This window comes from Poecilia mexicana, unplaced genomic scaffold, assembly GCF_051168715.1.
Source record: "Poecilia mexicana isolate PSO_F unplaced genomic scaffold, ASM5116871v1 scaffold_11, whole genome shotgun sequence".
NCBI classification, from domain to species: Eukaryota; Metazoa; Chordata; class Actinopteri; order Cyprinodontiformes; family Poeciliidae; genus Poecilia; species Poecilia mexicana.
Genome location: NW_028263380.1, coordinates 27633284 through 27648552, shown reverse-complemented (window position 1 = coordinate 27648552; position 15269 = coordinate 27633284). Strand labels below are relative to the sequence as shown.

Genomic DNA, 15269 nt, shown 5'->3' with positions numbered 1-15269 from the left:
AGCTGGTTTCATTGGTTCATTCTGGAGCAAAATACTGAAGCTTCAGAAAAGGGTCTGAATAAAACCCAGTAATGGAGGCAAAATCTGGACCCGGCATGCAGAGAACTGAAGTCTGAGTTAATCTAGGAAATTCCTGGAGAAAATGTAACAATTCCCACAGTTCCTGAACGCAGCAAAGGTCCTGAAAAAATTTAGAGATTTCTATAAAAACTGAATATTGTTCATCAAAACAAATCAGCCTGAATCAGAACGGTTCCTTGAGGTCCTACTGAGTCCAGCTGATGGTTCTGGTGGGACGGACGCCTGCGCTCCAGAACCCGGCTGACATGGGCAGAACTCCCGGTTCTGATCCCTGCTGACCCAGCGATTCTGAAGGATTCGTCCATCCAGCTAGAGATTAAATATTTTAATCTGGTTTATGAAACCGATTCTGATCCATTTCCAGATTTTCTCTCCAGTTTGGTTCTGATTTATTGAAGGAAATTCTCCTTCATGACTTTACATCTAAAGCTCAGTTAAAAGCTTCATTAATTGGTCGAAGGTCAGCAGGAGTCATGGCGATGTAGAGCTGTGTGTCATGCTGTGCCTCTTTCTACTTTTACCAGAAAGATAACGATGCTTCTTTCTTGTTGCTGATTTATTGAAGCATGGCCTCTGTCTTCTCTTTGACCATCTAAAACTGAAGGCAACAATTATAATTATCACACCACCGTTACACAAAACAAAGAGATAATTATAAGTTTCCTCATTAACCAATACTTACGGACAAATCTTGTCCAAAACAGCAACGCATCAACGTTGATATCAGTTTAATTCAGGAACTCTCAGGCGTTACGTTCCGCCATCTTGGATCCGTCCGCATTCTCATCCAAACATTGTCTCAAAACAACCACCAGGGGGAGTTCTAGGGCTGTTCACAAAAACTAGTTAATCCAGTTTAAGTTAGTAAAGGCAGAACGCGTTTCCTGATGACATCACCCAACAGTAGTTTTTAAGCTGACCAGACTATAAAAATATCGAGCACTAGGAACTGAACAATATATAAAACACAACACAGTCGTTAAAATAAATATCAAAGTTAAGACAAGTGAGCAGTGACATAAATACTTGATTGTGCTATAAAATGGAACTAAAATACATAAATTGTCTCTTTTAGAGGTTTTTTCACGTGATTACCTCATCTGGTGCTGGATGCCGTGCAGCTAAGAGGATTTTTGTTTTTCTATTTTTAGACAGTTATGATGTGCAAACATAGAAACAAGGTGTTTTCACATGTGGTATCATCGACTACGATAATATCAGAAGAGTTGAGATGTTCATGCAGAGAGAAGGAAGTTAAACCTTCTCCATCGATCATAACCTGAGATCTCTGGCAAACTAAATAGATGAACTTCAAGCGTTGCCAGAACCAAAGCAGAGTATTATGAAAGCAGTTCCATGTGGTGCTTCAGATCTTCTATCAGTCTGGTGTGGAGACTAATCTCTTCTGCAGCATCAGAACTGCTGACTTCAAAAAGATCAACATGCTGATCAAAGAAAGGATTCTTCAGAAAATGAAGAATAATAGATAACTGTGAGAATGCTCTCCATTCTTCAGAGGCTTCCTAATACTCACTGTAACACTGACCTCTACAGGAGATGCTTCCTGCCCACAGCAACTACACACCTCTGAAGAAAGTTGGCTTAATTTCCCTTTAGACTAAATATTTTTTTAGATGAGGAGGTTTTATCATGGTTTACTCAAGTTCAGACATGACTGATCGAGCTGGATTCCACCGCTACTTTAGGAAAAACAGATCAGGTTTCATCCCCACTTTGTGGGATTGGTTGGCTTAGCGGGTCGGTAGAGACAGGAAGAGACCAGAGCAGAACATTTGCTGCAGAGGGTTCAGGTGAGCAGCAGAGTTAAACCTCCTGTAGGCCTGAAAGGAGGCGGCCTCCAGTCTGACAGGTTGGACCAGGAGTGGGTGGAGTTTCTGCAGAAACCTCACCTTTTACTGTCAGTTGTTCTGGTATTTCAGCTGCTGCAATGGCGGAGGCCAGGCCTTCTTTGTCTATTGAGGAGCTTTCAGATGACAGGCCTCCTTCCCATAGTGAGGAGAGTCCAGACCAAGACGAAAAGTCTTCCTCCCCTAATGGATGGAGTTTTATTAAGAGTTGCATGGGAAAGCCCAAGAGCATTTGGTCATTCTTCCTCGATCTTCTGGGTCTCCTATTGTTTCTTCTTGACATCGTTTTGGACTTCAAGACTCTGGTGATGTTTGGCTTGAATAGGGAGTATGGGCACTTCGCTGTTCTGCTGATTCTGCTCGTGGGCTCGGCCGTGCTCACACACACTTTCAGCTGGCTCTGGTACAAGGGTGATGAGTTTGCCATGATGACCAACCTGGAGAGGATTCTGTATCCCAACCTTGGATTTCTGCACATCTTCCATTTAGGAATCTACACCAGGTGGGTCCAATGCAAGCAGGACTGGGTTCCTCAGTTTTTTAGTCAAAACCTGTTTTAAGTTGCCTTCATTTGATTTAATTGTAATGTTTTTAGACAGAAATGTTTAAAGTTTCCTGGTCTGAGGACATTAAACCAGGCTTGCTCCTGTTCTGACCTAAACATCGGCATGTCCTTACCTCAGTGTCGCTGTTTCTGTTCCAGGCATGCAGCCATTGCAACGGCTTCAATGGAAAACGTTCGCTTTCAGTCCGAGAAACTGAAGAAAATAATAAAGCACCGTAAACAGGATCAGAGAATTCTGGGGATCTTTGAGGCGTACTCGGAGAGCGCTCCTCAGGTCGTCCTCATGCTCAGCATCGCCCTGAGTGACGATGGCTGGACACCGACTGTCCTCACAGGTACAGATCCTCAGAGCTGAAGATCTAGAAGCTGTTTCATTCATTTATTCTTTAAATTATTTCACTGAGCCATGTTTCAAAAGCAATATATGGCTTTTATTGAATAATTTTCAGTAAATGTCAATACTTTTGTCAGTCTCAAGTTTTTTCAGTGACTATCAGACCTTCATGTTCTGATGCCAACAGATTGTTGACCGTTGGGTTCTTGGTGTCGTACCATTAGCTTCATCTCCTTTCTGAATGTATCGTCTCTGTTTCTCCTCAGTGCGTAAGATCCTGGTCTCATTTGTGAGCATCATCTTCACTGAGGCCAAGTACTACAAGTCAGTCATGTCCTGCCTCAGTGAGACCAACCAGTGCTGGTGCTGCTCTTGTACGACAGTGATGCGGTTCGCGATCTTCTTCCTCTGGAAGCTGCTCCTGGTGTTGAGTCGCCTTGTTGCCCTCGCCCTCTTCGCCTCCGTGGAGCCCTGCTTCATCTTCACCCACTTCGTCTGCTCCTGGCTGCCCCTGTTCTTTGTTGCTTCTTACATCGAGACAAAACAAGAAGACTCAGTCTTCAGGAAGTCTACCGTTGAGAAGTGGCTGTTCCGAGGCACTGTGGCCCTGATCTGGTACTTCAGCTGGTTCAGCGGCGTGGTGAAGAGGAGGACCAGCAAACTGATGCTGTTCTACCACCTCTACATGCTGGTGGACATCTGGGTCCTCTGTGGGTTGTGGTACTGGGGAATTAGCTCAAATCCGCTTCACTTAGAGATCTCATCTTTGAACATTGCAGTTTTTGCTGGAAGTGTGCCCGTTTTTTATTTAATTGGATTGTTTTGGAAGGTGATTTATTTTTATGGCCTCCATCCAGATGTGGAGGAAAATAAGCTGGAAGAAGACAAAGAGGAGGAGAAAGAAGAGAAGAGAGATAAGTGGATGTGTGTGAAGAAACAAAAACAACTCATCTTTATGAAAATCATCTTCTATCTCTTCTATTTGTTGCCTGGCTTTAGTAAATGTTTTAAAAACCTTGAATCTGATCCCAGCGAACCGCCTTGCAGCAACAGGAGGATGGAGGTACTGGCCAAGAGTTTCTACATAAAACAAGCTGACGGCTTTGAGGATTCTCAGCAGGTTTTCTGCTGCAGGTGACTGATGAAAGGAAAGTTCATCTCTGACTCAAGATGCAACTATTGTGATGACCTCTGACCTGACCCTCCAGAGCCACATGAAGCCGGTTCCTCAGTGGACCTTCCAGCAGCTGCAGGACATTCAGACCCAGAGGACGAAAGTCTGAGACCAGAGAAACTCATCCAGGATTTAGTGGCTCTGATTCCTGCAGCAGGTCAGACTGAGACCAGAAGCTGCAGCTGGAGATCTGACTAGAACCAGGAGGGTAGAGACACCACCCGGTTCTACACCACCTGGTTCTACACCACCTGGTTCTATACCACCCGGTTCTATACCACCTGGTTCTACAGCACCCGGTTCTACACCACCCGGTTCTACACCACCTGGTTCTACAGCACCCGGTTCTACACCACCCGGTTCTACACCACCTGGTTCTACAGCACCCGGTTCTATACCACCCGGTTCTATACCACCTGGTTCTACAGCACCCGGTTCTACACCACCCGGTTCTACACCACCTGGTTCTACAGCACCCGGTTCTACAGCACCCGGTTCTACACCACCCGGTTCTACACCACCCGGTTCTACAGCACCCGGTTCTACACCACCCGGTTCTACAGCACCCGGTTCTACAGCACCCGGTTCTACACCACCCGGTTCTACAGCACCCGGTTCTACACCACCCGGTTCTACACCACCCGGTTCTACAGCACCCGGTTCTACAGCACCCGGTTCTACACCACCCGGTTCTACAGCACCCGGTTCTACACCACCCGGTTCTACACCACCCGGTTCTACAGCACCCGGTTCTACACCACCCGGTTCTACAGCACCCGGTTCTACAGCACCCGGTTCTACACCACCCGGTTCTACAGCACCCGGTTCTACACCACCCGGTTCTACAGCACCCGGTTCTACACCACCCGGTTCTACAGCACCCGGTTCTACAGCACCCGGTTCTACACCACCCGGTTCTACAGCACCCGGTTCTACACCGCCCGGTTCTACACCGCCTGGTTCTACACCACCCGGTTCTACACCGCCTGGTTCTACACCACCCGGTTCTACACCACCCGGTTCTACAGTCCTTCTCTGAGAGACTTTGAACTGCTGGTAATTTATAAATCACTGAACGGATTATAGATCTGCTGCTGCTGGATCAACCTGCTGGTTCTGGTTCTGATGCAGAAAAGAATGAACCTCCAGAAAGCTGAAAAACAGCCGAAACACAGAGTTCATGTAAATCCAGACTAAAACCAGCTGGTTGGAGCTGCTTTTGAAACGGAATAAATGAAACATTTAACGATGCCACTTGACTAAATGTAACCGTTTTATTACTTTCTATTTTTATCACGCAGTGGCGCAACTACACATTATTCAGGTGGATGCGAAAACATAAATCGTCCCCCCCCCCCCCCCCCCCCCGAGGGAAGGAGCGTCGGAGTGAAAAAGCGACTACATTGACCTCGTTATGTTCGAGAGCTGAAGTGTATGGGAAAACATAATCGCCCCCTCCAGACGGGGTTTTGGCGCCCCCTCTGGTGCTGCGCCCCTATGCGTTGCATACCCACTTTTTGCGCCTCTGTTATGACGTAAAGCATTTTGAACTGCCTTGTTGCTGAAGTGTGCCATACAAATAAAATTTGATTTGATTGATTGATATTGCTTTAGTCTCTGAGAAATCTTGAACATTTTTTTCTAAAGGGTTCTTCATCCATCCGACTGCAGCATTCTCTCCCATCAACATTTAGAAACGGTAATCAAACTCTTTGTAATTAACCTTTATTCATAAAGCCCTTTAAGTGGAGATATAAAGGGCTTTATGAATAAAATGGATTATTATTATTATTATTATTATTATTATTACCACTTGGCTGGATAACTGTCGTGTCCTCCATGAAGGAGTCAGGGATTCATACATCTGAAAGCTGCTGCACGTCTCCAAACGGCCAAACACGATCGACTTTCCTCTGGATGTTAGACAGGCTCCATCATTTCTGCTTTTAATGCCTTCAGAAAGGATCCATGATTAGTTGCAGCAAACTTTAATTCATAAATATTTATTAGATAAAAAAAATACAGTAAAAATAGTGGCTGCTGAGTAGTTTAAAAAAAAATTAATTTAAACAAAATATTGTCACACAACTGTGGCCATGTTGTTTATGCTGCAATGCATTCTGGGTAAATGACATGCGCTGTCTGACTGAGCACGTCATTCATCACAGCCAAATACGGTAAGATAGATGGGTAACGTTATTAAGCCATTTGAACCGGAGCTCGTTGAAATCAATGGGAACGTAGAAATCACAATGAAGATGAGGAGGAGCAAACGGAGGAAGAGGACAGAGTTAGTCGAAGCCAGTTGTGCGGCTGCTAGCTTCATAAATGGAACAATGAATGACACCTACCTCTGGTCGGACTCTGTGATCCGGTAAGTGGTTCTGTGGCTCTGTGTCCGGTCTGGTGTCAGGTTTAGGTTTTTTGGATACATTTTCGGCAGACATTTGGTTTCAGCTTGCGATGGGAACAACCACCAATTAGCTCCTTCATCAATTTGCTCCTAAAAATGACTCAAAGTCTTCTGGAGAGAAATGTTGAGAGCACAGATGTGGGTCCTTCAGAAGCTGTGCTCTTCCAACTGCTCTATCCCATTGCGCTCTTTTTTCATGTGGGAAGCGATGCAGACTCAACTCACTATTTCTTTGTTTTGCTGTTGTTTTTAAATTACCGCCAACAGTGACGTAGTGCGGCATTGTCTAAATTTACATCAGTCAAACATGATATAATAAAAAAATGACTGTTAAAGGTGGCCTACTCTGTCCAGAGGGTTCCTGACTGCGTCATTAACCCACCATGCTAATGACAAAATGGAAACCCTCACAGGTGAAAAACAAAAGATACACATTTTTTTCAAGTAATCATAAGTTTTTATCACAAGCAGCAGCTGTTAATGAGAAAATGACAACATATTTTGGGCAACATGTTCAGTTAGTTGTGATCCCTTGAAGTCTCTTTTCTTTTAACTTTGAATAAATAATCATAATAAACAGTATTGAAGAAACTTAACTTTTTAAAATCAGATTTCATGGTTTGAAATTAAAGAAACAAAATATGAACTGAGAGAGGATTTATTTAAAAAAAACAAAACGTCAGATGAATATTAAAAACAACTTCAGTTTGATGGATTCAATGTGGAATAATCAGAGTTAAAACTCTTTTTCACTCTTCAAATTTTAAAAACTGTAGAAAAACTAAAAAAACAAACTAATACGGTAAGGTTTGATCATTTCTTTTATGTGTTTGTCTACTGTTTTGGCTGAAATTTCTTGATTTTGATGATGTTGTACCTGTAACAGCCTGAAGGTGTCCTCATAACTAAACTCCTCTTGGTCAACAGTTTGGTTCTTGCCATTGACAGAAAATTAAATGTTTATTTATTTCTGTAATTGTTTTTCAGCACGGGGTGTTCATTTCTTTTTTGATTTGTGTATTAAAAGTTTTAAAATAATTGAAATAAAAAAAATCCAGTAATCTTCAACATCTGTGTTGCAGTTTGATTATCGACTAAACTCTTCAAGTAGAAATTTGCATTCAGGTTCTTATTTTGAAGTGTGTGAAGATTGCTTATGGAAAATGAAACTGGTGCTGAAGGTTGTCGTCTTTCAAAGTCAGATATAATCTGAAGTGAAGTCCGTTAGTTTCCCATATACTGTGTTGGTCAGCAGAAGGTCCGGATTGGTTAACCGGGATGTTCGGTCTGAAGTTGGGGCCTCAATGTCATTTTATTTAGTGTTTGTTTTGGGGTTTCATCTGCCGTCATGGCGCTGGGTCGATCATGTCCTGCTGCCGCTCTCCCTCCGGCCGAATCCTCTTTAGTTGTGGTGTGTTGAAAAGCTGTACCTGTTGTAATGACTGTGGCCACTAGGTGGCGCGCCCTTTGCTTAAGTAATTTCATGTTTTTGGGTTCAAACTATTAAAAATATTTGAGTAATCATAAGTTTACTAAAGAAACATTTAATTCTTAAACATAATCAGCAGTTAGATCAGATGTTTTATTACTACTGTCTTATGTTTATACTGGATTTTTGCATCTTTTCAGTACAAAGTTTTGCTAAACAATCAGTTTTAAGTTAATTTGTGTAATTTTGTTATGACAAACGTAAAGCAGCTGTTTATATGAACTGCATTAAATGTTATAAATGTTGAAAGCCTTTGGGAACCAGGAGTATTGAGAATGTGACAAATGTTAATTTTGTCCAGTTTTAATTAATTTATCCTGGAAATAATCCCAAATTTAGTAATCCCAAATTATCAGATTTTTCTGTGTAATAATCTGAGCTGTTCAGTTTTGTCTCCCAGAAACCTGTGACAGTGGTGCCTTTTCTGTTTTTAAGAGTTATTAAAATACACTGCTCAAAAAAATAAAGGGAACACTCCAATAACACATCCTAGATCTGAATGAATGAAATATTCTCATTCAGTACTTTGTTCTGTACAAAGTTGAATGTGCTGACAACAAAATCACACAAAAATCATCAATGGAAATCAAATTTATTAACCAATGGAGGCCTGGATTTGGAGCCACACACAATTAAAGTGAAATGTTCCCTTTATTTTTTTGAGCAGTGTATTTCCAGATTAAAATATTAGTGATAAATGTTAATCCTATTACAGAACTCCAGATTAGGAAGTTGAGATTAAAATAATCCTAATTTGATTCAGATCAGATTATTAAATGAAAACAACACAAATTTTACTCTTTTATTGATTTCCATTCTGAAGATCAAAGATGGCGGCTCTGCTGCTGACAGGACGCTTCAGCGCCCCCGGTGGCAGTTCCGCACTCGCCATGCTGGTTCCTGTTTGTGTTTTATTTTGAAAGGGATTCCAGGAATAACCACCGGGTTGGGGCCCAGAACTCCAGGTCTGGGTCCTGATCTGGGTTCTTCTGGTTCTGGTTCTGTTGGTTCTCCTGGTTCTGTTGGTTCTCCTGGTTCTGTTGGTTCCCATGGTTCTGTTGGTTCTTCTGGTTCTGATGGTTCTGGTTCTCCAGGTTCTCCAGGTTCTCCAGGTTCTGTTGGTTCTCCTGGTTCTGTTGGTTCTGGTTCTTCTGGTTCTGTTGGTTCCCCTGGTTCTGTTGGTTCCCCTGGTTCTGGTTCTGTTGGTTCTCCTGGTTCTGTTGGTTCTTCTGGTTCTGGTTCTGTTGGTTCTCCTGGTTCTGGTTCTGTTGGTTCCCCTGGTTCTCCTGGTTCTGGTTCTGTTGGTTCTCCAGGTTCAGTTGGTTCTGGTTCTGTTGGTTCTCCAGGTTCTGTTGGTTCTGGTTCTTCTGGTTCTGTTGGTTCCCCTGGTTCTGTTGGTTCTCCTGGTTCTGGTTCTGTTGGTTCTCCTGGTTCTGTTGGTTCTCCTGGTTCTGTTGGTTCTTTTGGTTCTGGTTCTCCAGGTTCTGTTGGTTCTCCTGGTTCTGTTGGTTCTGGTTCTCCAGGTTCTGTTGGTTCTCCTGGTTCTGTTGGTTCTGGTTCTCCAGGTTCTGTTGGTTCTTCTGGTTCTGTTGGTTCTGGTTCTCCAGGTTCTGTTGGTTCTCCTGGTTCTGTTGGTTCTGGTTCTCCAGGTTCTGTTGGTTCTTCTGGTTCTGTTGGTTCTGGTTCTCCAGGTTCTGTTGGTTCTCCTGGTTCTGTTGGTTCTGGTTCTCCAGGTTCTGTTGGTTCTCCAGGTTCTGTTGGTTCTGTTGGTTCTGGTTCTCCAGGTTCTGTTGGTTCTCCAGGTTCTGTTGGTTCTGTTGGTTCTGGTTCTCCTGGTTCTGTTGGTTCTCCTGGTTCTGTTGGTTCTGGTTCTCCTGGTTCTGTTGGTTCTGTTGGATCTCCTGGTTCTGTTGGATCTCCTGGTTCTGTTGGATCTCCTGGTTCTGTTGGTTCTGTTGGTTCTCCTGGTTCTGTTGGTTCTCCAGGTTCTGTTGGTTCTGTTGGTTCTGTTGGTTCTCCTGGTTCTGTTGGTTCTCCAGGTTCTCCAGGTTCTGTTGGATCTCCTGGTTCTGTTGGTTCTCCAGGTTCTGTTGGTTCTGTTGGTTCTCCAGGTTCTGTTGGTTCCCCTGGTTCTGGTTCTGTTGGTTCTCCTGGTTCTGTTGGTTCTCCTGGTTCTGTTGGTTCCCCTGGTTCTGGTTCTGTTGGTTCTCCTGGTTCTGTTGGTTCTGGTTCTCCAGGTTCTGTTGGTTCTCCTGGTTCTGGTTCTGTTGGTTCTCCAGGTTCTGTTGGTTCTGGTTCTCCAGGTTCTGTTGGTTCTCCTGGTTCTGTTGGTTCTCCAGGTTCTGTTGGTTCTGTTGGTTCTCCAGGTTCTGTTGGTTCTGGTTCTCCTGGTTCTGTTGGTTCCCCTGGTTCTGGTTCTGTTGGTTCTCCAGGTTCTGTTGGTTCTGGTTCTCCTGGTTCTGTTGGTTCTCCAGGTTCTGTTGGTTCTGGTTCTCCTGGTTCTGTTGGTTCTCCAGGTTCTGGCTCTCCAGGTTCTGTTGGTTCTGGTTTTCCTGGTTCTGTTGGTTCTCCAGGTTCTGTTGGTTCTGGTTCTCCTGGTTCTGTTGGTTCTCCTGGTTCTGTTGGTTCCCCTGGTTCTGGTTCTGTTGGTTCTCCAGGTTCTGTTGGTTCTGGGTCTCCTGGTTCTGTTGGTTCTCCAGGTTCTGTTGGTTCTGGTTCTCCAGGTTCTGTTGGTTCTGGTTCTCCAGGTTCTGTTGGTTCTCCAGGTTCTGTTGGTTCTCCTGGTTCTGTTGGTTCTCCAGGTTCTGTTGGTTCTCCTGGTTCTGTTGGTTCTCCAGGTTCTGTTGGTTCTCCAGGTTCTGTTGGTTCTGGTTCTCCTGGTTCTGTTGGTTCTCCAGGTTCTTTTGGTTCTGGTTCTCCAGGTTCTGTTGGTTCTGGTTCTCCTGGTTCTGTTGGTTCTCCTGGTTCTGTTGGTTCTCCAGGTTCTTTTGGTTCTGGTTCTCCAGGTTCTGTTGGTTCTGGTTCTCCTGGTTCTGTTGGTTCTCCAGGTTCTTTTGGTTCTGGTTCTCCAGGTTCTGTTGGTTCTGGTTCTCCAGGTTCTGTTGGTTCTCCTGGTTCTGTTGGTTCTCCAGGTTCTGTTGGTTCTCCAGGTTCTTTTGGTTCTGCTGGTTCTGTTGGTTCTCCTGGTTCTGTTGGTTCCCCTGGTTCTGGTTCTGTTGGTTCTCCAGGTTCTGTTGGTTCTCCTGGTTCTGTTGGTTCTCCTGGTTCTGGTTCAGTTGGTTCTCCTGGTTCTGGTTCTGTTGGTTCTCCAGGTTCTGTTGGTTCTCCTGGTTCTGTTGGTTCTCCTGGTTCTGTTGGTTCTCCTGGTTCTGGTTCTGTTGGTTCTCCTGGTTCTGTTGGTTCTCCAGGTTCTGTTGGTTCTCCTGGTTCTGTTGGTTCTCCAGGTTCTGTTGGTTCCCCTGGTTCTGTTGGTTCTCCTGGTTCTGGTTCTGTTGGTTCTCCTGGTTCTGGTTCTGTTGGTTGTCCAGGTTCTGTTGGTTCTCCAGGTTCTGTTGGTTCTCCAGGTTCTGTTGGTTCTCCTGGTTCTGTTGGTTCTCCAGGTTCTGGTTCTGTTGGTTCTCCAGGTTCTGTTGGTTCTGCTGGTTCTGGTTCTGTTGGTTCTCCAGGTTCTGTTGGTTCTCCTGGTTCTGGTTCTGTTGGTTCTCCAGGTTCTGTTGGTTCTCCTGGTTCTGTTGGTTCTCCTGGTTCTGTTGGTTCTGTTGGTTCTGTTGGTTCTCCAGGTTCTGTTGGTTCTGTTGGTTCTTTTGGTTCTCCAGGTTCTTTTGGTTCTCCTGGTTCTTTTGGTTCTCCTGGTTCTGTTGGTTCTCCTGGTTCTGGTTCTGTTGGTTCTCCTGGTTCTGTTGGTTCTCCAGGTTCTGTTGGTTCTCCTGGTTCTGTTGGTTCTCCAGGTTCTGTTGGTTCCCCTGGTTCTGTTGGTTCTCCTGGTTCTGGTTCTGTTGGTTCTCCTGGTTCTGGTTCTGTTGGTTGTCCAGGTTCTGTTGGTTCTCCAGGTTCTGTTGGTTCTCCAGGTTCTGTTGGTTCTCCTGGTTCTGTTGGTTCTCCAGGTTCTGGTTCTGTTGGTTCTCCAGGTTCTGTTGGTTCTGCTGGTTCTGGTTCTGTTGGTTCTCCAGGTTCTGTTGGTTCTCCTGGTTCTGGTTCTGTTGGTTCTCCAGGTTCTGTTGGTTCTGTTGGTTCTGTTGGTTCTCCAGGTTCTGTTGGTTCTGTTGGTTCTTTTGGTTCTCCAGGTTCTTTTGGTTCTCCAGGTTCTGTTGGTTCTGTTGGTTCTCCAGGTTCTGTTGGTTCTGGTTCTCCAGGTTCTGTTGGTTCTCCAGGTTCTGTTGGTTCTCCAGGTTCTTTTGGTTCTGCTGGTTCTGTTGGTTCTCCTGGTTCTGTTGGTTCCCCTGGTTCTGGTTCTGTTGGTTCTCCAGGTTCTGTTGGTTCTGCGTCTCCTGGTTCTGTTGGTTCTCCTGGTTCTGGTTCTGTTGGTTCTCCTGGTTCTGGTTCTGTTGGTTCTCCAGGTTCTGTTGGTTCTCCTGGTTCTGTTGGTTCTCCTGGTTCTGTTGGTTCTCCTGGTTCTGGTTCTGTTGGTTCTCCTGGTTCTGTTGGTTCTCCAGGTTCTGTTGGTTCTCCTGGTTCTGGTTCTGTTGGTTCTCCTGGTTCTGGTTCTGTTGGTTGTCCAGGTTCTGTTGGTTCTCCAGGTTCTGTTGGTTCTCCTGGTTCTGTTGGTTCTCCAGGTTCTGGTTCTGTTGGTTCTCCAGGTTCTGTTGGTTCTGCTGGTTCTGGTTCTGTTGGTTCTCCAGGTTCTGTTGGTTCTCCTGGTTCTGGTTCTGTTGGTTCTCCAGGTTCTGTTGGTTCTCCTGGTTCTGTTGGTTCTCCTGGTTCTGTTGGTTCTGTTGGTTCTGTTGGTTCTCCAGGTTCTGTTGGTTCTGTTGGTTCTTTTGGTTCTCCAGGTTCTTTTGGTTCTCCTGGTTCTTTTGGTTCTCCAGGTTCTGTTGGTTCTGTTGGTTCTCCAGGTTCTGTTGGTTCTCCAGGTTCTGTTGGTTCTCCAGGTTCTGTTGGTTCTCCAGGTTCTGTTGGTTCTGTTGGTTCTCCAGGTTCTGTTGGTTCTCCAGGTTCTGTTGGTTCTCCTGGTTCTGTTGGTTCTCCAGGTTCTGTTGGTTCTGTTGGTTCACCAGGTTCTGTTGGTTCTCCAGGTTCTATTGGTTCTGTTGGTTCTCCTGGTTCTGTTGGTTCTCCAGGTTCTGTTGGTTCTCCTGGTTCTGTTGGTTCTCCTGGTTCTGTTGGTTCCCCTGGTTCTGGTTCTATTGGTTCTCCTGGTTCTGTTGGTTCTCCTGGTTCTGTTGGTTCTCCAGGTTCTGTTGGTTCTCCAGGTTCTGTTGGTTCTCCTGGTTCTGTTAGTTCCCCTCGTTCTGGTTCTGTTGGTTCCCCTGGTTCTGGTTCTGTTGGTTCCTCTGATTCTGTTGGTTCTCCAGGTTCTGTTGGTTCTGGGTCTCCTGGTTCTGTTGGTTCTCCTGGTTCTGTTGGTTCTGGTTCTCCTGGTTCTGTTGGTTCCCCTGGTTCTGGTTCTGTTGGTTCCTCTGGTTCTGTTGGTTCTTCTGGTCCCGGTCCCTCTGGACCGTCTGGCCGGCCCGCGTTCTGCCCGCAGCTGCAGGTTCCCAGCTGGATGATGTTGCGGATCAGCTCGGCGCTGGGGAAGTCCATGCTGATGACGCCCAGGCAGCCGGCGCCGGCGCCGCCCCTGCGGCGGCTGACCAGGTCGCTGAGCTGGCGGTTGACGTAGCGGGCCAGCGCCTTGGGCCTGTGCAGCGCGGCGGCGGCGGTTTGGGTCAGCAGGATGTAATGGCCGCAGAGATGCCACCGGATGTGTCTGAGTTTCTTCTCTACGTCTTTCAGCTGGTTGGACTCAAAGAGGTAGGAACGGTGGTTCTCCGTTCCCAAGGGGAATTTCCTGTTCTGCAGAAAGACGATCTTCCCTCGGACCTGGCCCAGTTCTGGTACCGACACCTTCCTCCAGATTCTGCCCTCAAACCTCTGCAGCTGCTGCTCCACCATCCCCGCCGCTTGGTCTTGGTATAGGCCGTGTAGCGTCACCTTCATCAGCACCGCCTCGCCCCTGTTCTCGTCCAGGAACGCCAGAACCTTCTCTACCACCGCGGTAAAGGTGACGCCCTGGGAGAAGAGCCAGTTGGCGTCTCGGATGCCGACCTCCTTGTTGGTGGGAAACCAGATCCCAGCGTGGATGTCCAGATAGCGGATCCCGACGTTCAGCTGCTTTTCCAGAGTCCATACCTGAGTCACAGCGAGCGGCCCTCCGCTCAGCGTCAGGCTCTCATGGGTCCCAGGAACCGCGATGGCGGAGACCAGAGTCGCATCAGGGATGGACGCCATCCACTTCCTGTTGAGGAGACCAGAGTCCAGCTCCGACTTGTCGTTGAAACCGACCCCTGTGCAAACACAGGAGGGCAATCTGGAGGAGGGAACGGTCGGAAGATGGTTACTGCCACAAGTCAAGAGCTTACATTTTCCATGGGAGAGCAGGATTTCATGTCTGAAAACTGGCAATCCATGGACTCAAACTGAATGCAAAAACTAAGGAGAACAGAGAATATTTGAAAGAGAGCAAATATATTAAATCCTGCTCTCAAATTGAAAATGTAAATTCTTGACAGAGAATTTTACTGCCACAAGTCAAGAGCTTAAGTTTTCTATTTAAAAACAGGATTTCAACTCATTGCTCTCAAAACTTGTAATGCATGCACCCAAATCTGAATGTAAAAACTAAGATCTAAAGGAGAACAGAGAATATTTGAAAGAGAGAAATTTTGAGTGCAAAGATATAAAATCCTACACTCAAACTGAACATATGAACTACGATGCGCCGATCAGGTTTTCTGCTGCCGATTCCGATCACCCATGAGGCCGATCTCTGCCGATCACCTAGACTGGTGGTTAATTTGTCAACTTAGGTATAAATGCTACTATGTGATCTTCCATAATGGAAAAATGATCTGGCAATAAATTCACATATTTTAGACATAAAACATGCAAAATACTTCCAGGCACAACACAGCAGCTACTCAGTCAAAAGGACAACAGTCAGTCAGTAAAACAATATTTAACAGTAACAGCCTAATTTATACATAAATAAATCTCATAACACTGATTATATCAAATAATGTCAAGTAAAAAAGGAAACATTCATTCGATGTTAAACACAGGTTGCATCAAAATAAACAATCCTGAGTTACTAAATCAAAACTTTCTGAGAACATGGCTGTTTTGTTCTGGTTCTGATTGGTTGGTTCTG

At 45.5% G+C, this 15269-nt stretch overlaps 2 protein-coding genes across 2 annotated transcripts; both read left to right on the top strand.

Moving 5' to 3' along the window:
* Positions 1-27: 27 nt before the first annotated feature.
* On the top strand, positions 28-4263 carry LOC106905116 (XK-related protein 8-like). The gene is made up of 3 exons (XM_014969732.2): positions 28-2451; positions 2653-2849; positions 3115-4263. Exons 1-3 carry the CDS (start codon positions 2030-2032, stop codon positions 3984-3986), a joined length of 1491 nt encoding a protein of 496 aa, XP_014825218.2. The 5' UTR covers positions 28-2029; the 3' UTR covers positions 3987-4263.
* On the top strand, positions 4033-5625 carry LOC148156617 (uncharacterized). The gene is made up of 3 exons (XM_088009927.1): positions 4033-4125; positions 4221-5078; positions 5324-5625. Exons 1-3 carry the CDS (start codon positions 4033-4035, stop codon positions 5468-5470), a joined length of 1098 nt encoding a protein of 365 aa, XP_087866053.1. The 3' UTR covers positions 5471-5625.
* The last annotated feature ends 9644 nt before the right edge of the window (positions 5626-15269 follow it).

Coding starts and splice junctions, on each gene's coding strand:
- LOC106905116 (XM_014969732.2), top strand. CDS start 2,030: ATGGCGGAGGCCAGGCCTTCTTTGTCTATTGAGGAGCTTTCAGATGAC. Junction 2,452..2,652: donor CATTTAGGAATCTACACCAG/GTGGGTCCAATG, acceptor TTTCTGTTCCAG/GCATGCAGCCATTGCAACGG. Junction 2,850..3,114: donor GACACCGACTGTCCTCACAG/GTACAGATCCTC, acceptor GTTTCTCCTCAG/TGCGTAAGATCCTGGTCTCA.
- LOC148156617 (XM_088009927.1), top strand. CDS start 4,033: ATGACCTCTGACCTGACCCTCCAGAGCCACATGAAGCCGGTTCCTCAG. Junction 4,126..4,220: donor TTCAGACCCAGAGGACGAAA/GTCTGAGACCAG, acceptor AGATCTGACTAG/AACCAGGAGGGTAGAGACAC. Junction 5,079..5,323: donor TGAGAGACTTTGAACTGCTG/GTAATTTATAAA, acceptor TTTATCACGCAG/TGGCGCAACTACACATTATT.